The 5,973-nt window shown below is 26.0% G+C and overlaps 1 protein-coding gene across 1 annotated transcript in view; it reads right to left on the reverse strand.

Annotated features, from left to right (window-relative positions):
- The window catches only part of LOC108750901 (scavenger receptor class B member 1-like), a 51,079-nt gene that overhangs the window by 44,646 nt on the left and 460 nt on the right, over nucleotides 1-5,973 (reverse strand). Inside the window, exon 2 of the mRNA XM_018490766.1 lies at nucleotides 1,782-1,931. Coding sequence (XP_018346268.1) covers nucleotides 1,782-1,931 — 150 coding nt within the window. The remainder of the gene's footprint in view (nucleotides 1-1,781; nucleotides 1,932-5,973) is intronic.

Below are 5,973 nucleotides of genomic sequence, written 5' to 3' on the forward strand. Positions count from 1 at the left end.
AAAAGTATATATATATTATATAAAAATTTAAATCAATTTTTTTAAATTAATTTTACACAAATGCAAAATAAGCAAATATATTGTATTTTTCAAATTTTTTGTTTATTTGAGTCTAAATAAAATTTTTTGCAAAAAAATTTCTTGGACAAATATTAAAAATAAAAACACTAACATCTTCAAAGATGATCTATTTTCTTATTTCAAAAAATATGTTTTCAAGATTGAACACTGTAACATTATTTAAAAATTACGAAGAAAACGTTGTTAACAAAATTGTTAGTAAAATATAGATGTTCTTGTCTATTTAAATTATAGTACTGATTCTTAAGAAACATTTTTACAAAAAACGTTTTTACAGTTTCCAGAATGTCTCTTAGAGTGTACTGCTCAGCGCGAAATAATTAAATTAATGTTGAATCAATACCGATACGATGATTTGACGTCGATTCGACATCAAATTGATCATTTCTCGCTAAGTATGTGGAATAGACAATAGGTATATTACTCGAATCATATATTTATTTGACGTTAAAATCACAACAATTTGCATGATATTTGCTGTAATTGTGCAATTTTTCCATAATTTCTGTTTTTCTTGTTATTAACGAGAAATACGAGAGTATTGGTTTTTTTTTTAGTAACAAATATACTGTCATTAAGAAATATATACGTTTAGCTGTGAGCTACGGGCTTATTAACGAGAAACACGAGGAATTTCTTCTTATAACAAGTACACTATTATTACGGAATATGCGTATTATTTAGCTATGGGCTACGGAAAATCTGTTTAGCACGATTGACACGATGATTATAGTCCATTTGTCATTAATTTGTCGACAATGTCAATTAAAAGCTTTTTAATCAATGAATTTATGCGGTGACAAAAACGATGATATTAGTCATATTAATTAATGATATCAAAGGTCATAGAAATAAATTGTTTGTATTATTTGTTGAAATTAAAAAATTGTAGCTTAATAATCAATAAAATTAGTCACATAATTAATAAAGCAAGAAATAAAATTGATAAATATCTCTTATATTGCATATACGCGCAATCAATTGAACACATTGTTTGTAAAATATTTGATTGTTATGTATATATACGAGTATGTATATTATATATACATATATATGTATATGTGTATAAAATGAATATAGAACTAATATATGATTTATAATAACGATGACAGCTAGTTTCTCATGAAATAAGTTAAAATAAATAAAAAAATATTAAATAATACATTTTTAAATGTATCGTTAGTGATGCATTGAATTATTATGTAAATTATATTAATTTCAATTTTTTCAGAAGCTTTGAAAAAGATTCATAATATTGGATAAAATTAACATGATAAAATCTGAATAATTTATAAGTTTATATAATATGATAGATAATGACTGCTTCTGAAGATGCGCAAATTTTAATTGAAAAAAATCTTGAAAATGTTCATACGTACGATAGGAATCTGTTCGAATTTATTATATATGGTAATCTCCATGATAAATTCGGATAGATTTCCATATGTACATATGGATATTTGCAGTAGAGAATATAATAAGCTTTAAAAAAGTTTTCACGATCTGTCTTATATCACAGACGATTTATCTGTTCGAAGCAAAAATAAGTATGATAAACCGTGTAAATGATTTACACACCTAAATTCAAGCAAGTGCTTACATCAATAATATTTTTAAATAAAATGTATATGTTATGGCCATTGTCAATAAATCAGAAGCAACTCGCGATACGTTATTAGTATTGACTCTGATGAAATTACATTTCGGCCGTATCAGCAATGAGACTGGTGACGGATTCGTCTTGTTTGCCGTCGTGATCTTCTGTAATCCTTTTCTCACATACCAGACTTCTTCATGGCACCATCGTCTGATTACCTCTACAACATTCCTCATCTCCATTGTAATTATATCTGAAAGACAAATTTACAAATTTCGAATTTATTACTGATATATTTTTATATTGATCCAAACAACACAGAAATATACAAAACGTATAAAAATAATAAAAAGTTTTAATTTTTTATTTTATTTAGAGACACAAACGTGTTTATATAGTTTGATTATATCTTATTAAATTTGTTAACAGTTGCTTAAATTTGAATATATCGTTTACAATTTAATAATAATAAAATATTTTGACTTTTGTCAAGCTGCTGACAATTACCGTTATTCATATTTATGTCAAAATTGTAAATAATGTCTTAAGATGCTAATATAACTCTAAAATTTGCTCAACAATTACTAACATGACATTTTAAGACTTAGGGTAGTCTTAAATATAAGAATCAACTATAATATATGAATATTTCATGTAATGCGTTTATTACATTTAGTGTACTGAATTCAATCTGCGCACTTTGTAAATCCCGTTTGCTAAAAATGCCGTATATCCTAAATATTGTAGATGGGATATACAAAACAACTAACTAAACAAAGAATACGAAAGCAAAGCATTTGTACTTTATTATACAACATTTTTATATACTATTCCTCTCTACACTTTACTATTCCTCTATACGTATGTATGTATCACAATATAACCACCAAGTCTTTTATACGGCCTATAGTAATTATTTTATATAGATTATAATTTATGATGGTGCTACTTATTACAGTGATAAATCGATTCAACTCACAATAATTTCATTAATATTAACAGTAAAAAGCTAAAATATTAACACAATATTAATATAACATAAAGGCATGTAACAGAGTAGTTGTGGGAAAATTACCACTACTCCTTCTATTTTTTCTGACTTCTGTGACGTAAATCCCAATGCGGCGTATTTGCCGGATACTCTATAATTACCCTATAATTTGTTCAAAGTGTAAATATTAACATATTTGTAAAAATGATTCCAATACGTTCTTAAAATTACGGCGCCACAAAAAACATAAGCAGTATAAGCTTTGATGTTTTTATATATTATTGCTTATGTTATTCCTTTACAGTTTCTGTTGTGATTGACTAACATACTTTTTTCTGCTTACATACATAGATTATATCAATTAAGTCAATTTTCCAGACTTTGAAAATAATTCACTTATGCTGTATAAATTAACTTTATAAAGTCTGAACAATTTATAAGATTTTGAATTAAAAAGATAATGATTGCTTATGAAGATATGCATCTGATTAAAAACAACAAATTTTTAAGAGAAATTCTCGTGATCTGTCTTATCGGCGATTCATCGGTTCGAAGCCAAAGTAAATAATAAAAAATTTACATACTTCAATACGTCTTACTATTTTAGATTTTCTGTGTGTATAATGGCTCTTACTATAAAGAAAAATAAAATTTGCTCTATTTTTTCCTCTTATGTTAGGCTTCTGGCCTATGTTACACCTTTCTCTTATATGTTTGGTAGACACGCTGATTATTCAATTGCCACAAATATATGGGACCTACAATTTTAATGCCGGTTCCAAATGGAGAATTTTTCGAGAAGTGTTTTTGTGGCAAGGATACTCTCGGAATCTCGATGGAATTTGATATATATAGTTTCATAATACATTTTTAATAAATTAAAGACAAACTCTTTAATTGTAAAATTTAATTAAATTCTGACCATTAAAATCGAAATTGAATTATCAAGTTTGCTGTGGCGTACACTGCTCGCGTTGGCACTTTTCGATATAAAAAGTCAGAAGCGCGATTCCGTTGAATAAGACTTGAACGATTAATGTTTTGATTAACTATGCAGTAATTATATTTTTTATTTTTATTGATTTGTAATTATTTGTTATTATTTGCAATTTATGAACTATAAAAATAATTTATTATTAGAATTATCTAAAAAAATGTTTTATAAAATGTCTTATTTTTATCTATTTAAGAGTTACCTTATTTACTTAAATTAAATATTATTATGTATTAAATTGCTAAAAAATGTTCGTAGTAAAATTATTTACAGACTTTAAATATTCATAGAAGTGTGCAAGATTGGACCGGAACGGAAAAGAGAATGTTTTTCGGGATCGGGACGGGATCTTGAAACTTTCGGGATTCTCGAGAATGTTCGAGATTCCCGAGAGTGTCCGAGATTCCCGAGAGTGTCCGAGATTCTCGAGAGTATTCGAATTTTCCGAGAATGTTCGGGTTTCCCGAGATTTCTGAAAATGTCGGGATTCAAAAATGTGTCTTGTTGAGGTTGAACATGATTATAGTTTTAGATTTTCGATTTATGTTGCTAAGTTTCACTTTACAAAATTTTCTGTTTTATTTAACTTGTGTATTTATAAATTACAATATGAAATGTTACAAAGTTTATGAATAACTAAAATTATAAAGATTCTAGAACACGTCTGAGTCACATAAGTACAAGTATAGTACAAGAATACTACGTATTGAATGTTTTTTAATAAACTATTTATTTATTGTAATTAATGAAAGAACTACTCCGAATTCTAAGAATTCATACAACAAAGAAATCTTTGTCTTACAATTGAACATGAAAACAGAGAAAGCTATTTTTACTGTTTTTACAATGGCAACTGTACGCGTGACTTTTTTGAGTCTTTACAAACAATAAAAATTATACAGCTTTTTTATCATAGATAAAGACAGAAAAGTAAAAATATACTATATTTCGGAAAAAATTTAGTACTAGGAATATTAATATTATACTAAATTTAATATAATAATTAAAAAAATTAATATTATAAATTGAAAAAACAATATTAAAAGATTCCGTACAGTATTAGATATCCCGAAGATTTTCGGGAAACTTGAACATTCGAGAATCTTAAAATTTTTGGAATCCCGATCCGATCCGCATCTTCTCGTTCTGTTCCAATCATCGAGTTTTAAAAATTTTTGGGATCTTGCACACCTCTTGTATTCAGGATTATTAAGATCTGTCTAAGATTCTTATGTTAATTAAATTATTAAATTACTAAGTAATTAAATTTGTGATATTTTTATTATAGTTCAGTCAGTTTGCTTTTTACCAGAAAATTAATTCGACGTGCATTTAAATAATTATACATGTGTGGATAGTACCTAAATAAATTCACATTAAATTATTTAAACATCTAAGATCTAGTTTAAGGGGTTTATTTTTTACTAGTTGTAAATTAATTCAAATTAAATAAAAAGTTTATTTTAAAAGATTTTATTTTTATTAAATTAGAATATCCTAATTTTTCTTAAAATCAGATTACTTTAAATAATAAAACAATATTATAACATAGATTATCAGAAAATTTAATATTTTAATTGTAAATTATATGAAATAACAAACATATTTCTTGTACAAAAAAAAAATTGATTTTTAGTATATTTACAAATGTATCTTTATATTTTGACATTTTATAAAAGAAAAATAAAATGTAATTTTTAAAGATGTAAATAATCCTGTGTTCCTCTTTGTGCTGGCTGCACACACACACACGCACGCATACACGCGCGCGCGCGCGCACACACACACACACACACACACATGCCTGGAATTCTTTAAAAATTCTGAAATTAAATAATAGAAAGTCTATGAGCACGTAAATAGGATCTTTTAATGTTAAAATTAGCAACAACAAATAAAACAATTTACAAATGTTTCGATATCGGATCATTTTTAATGTAAATGTTAGATTTTTAATTACAAGAAAGCGTTATGTCAACAAATTAAATTAATCGCTTTTTAGGAAATACGGTGATATTTTTTTGTGCATATGAAATCGGTATCTCGCTATGTGGTGGTTGATATACACCCTTGTAATAAATCATGCTCTAACAGTTATTGTTAATCTTTATGAGATTTGAGAAATAAATAAGAGAAATAAATAACAAAGAAATAAGAGCAAATTTTCTTTAAAAATTATAAATAAATTCTTAAATTCTATACAAAGTTCTAATTTTACGCCCAAACTTTTTTAAGCAGGACTTATTGCAGAATAGAATTTTTAGAATACTATAGTGTCTTTATTTTTTCTTAGATTTTATTTAAAAAAAA

Source organism: Trachymyrmex septentrionalis, unplaced genomic scaffold (genome assembly GCF_001594115.1).
Source record: "Trachymyrmex septentrionalis isolate Tsep2-gDNA-1 unplaced genomic scaffold, Tsep1.0 scaffold11, whole genome shotgun sequence".
Lineage (NCBI taxonomy): Eukaryota > Metazoa > Arthropoda > Insecta > Hymenoptera > Formicidae > Trachymyrmex > Trachymyrmex septentrionalis.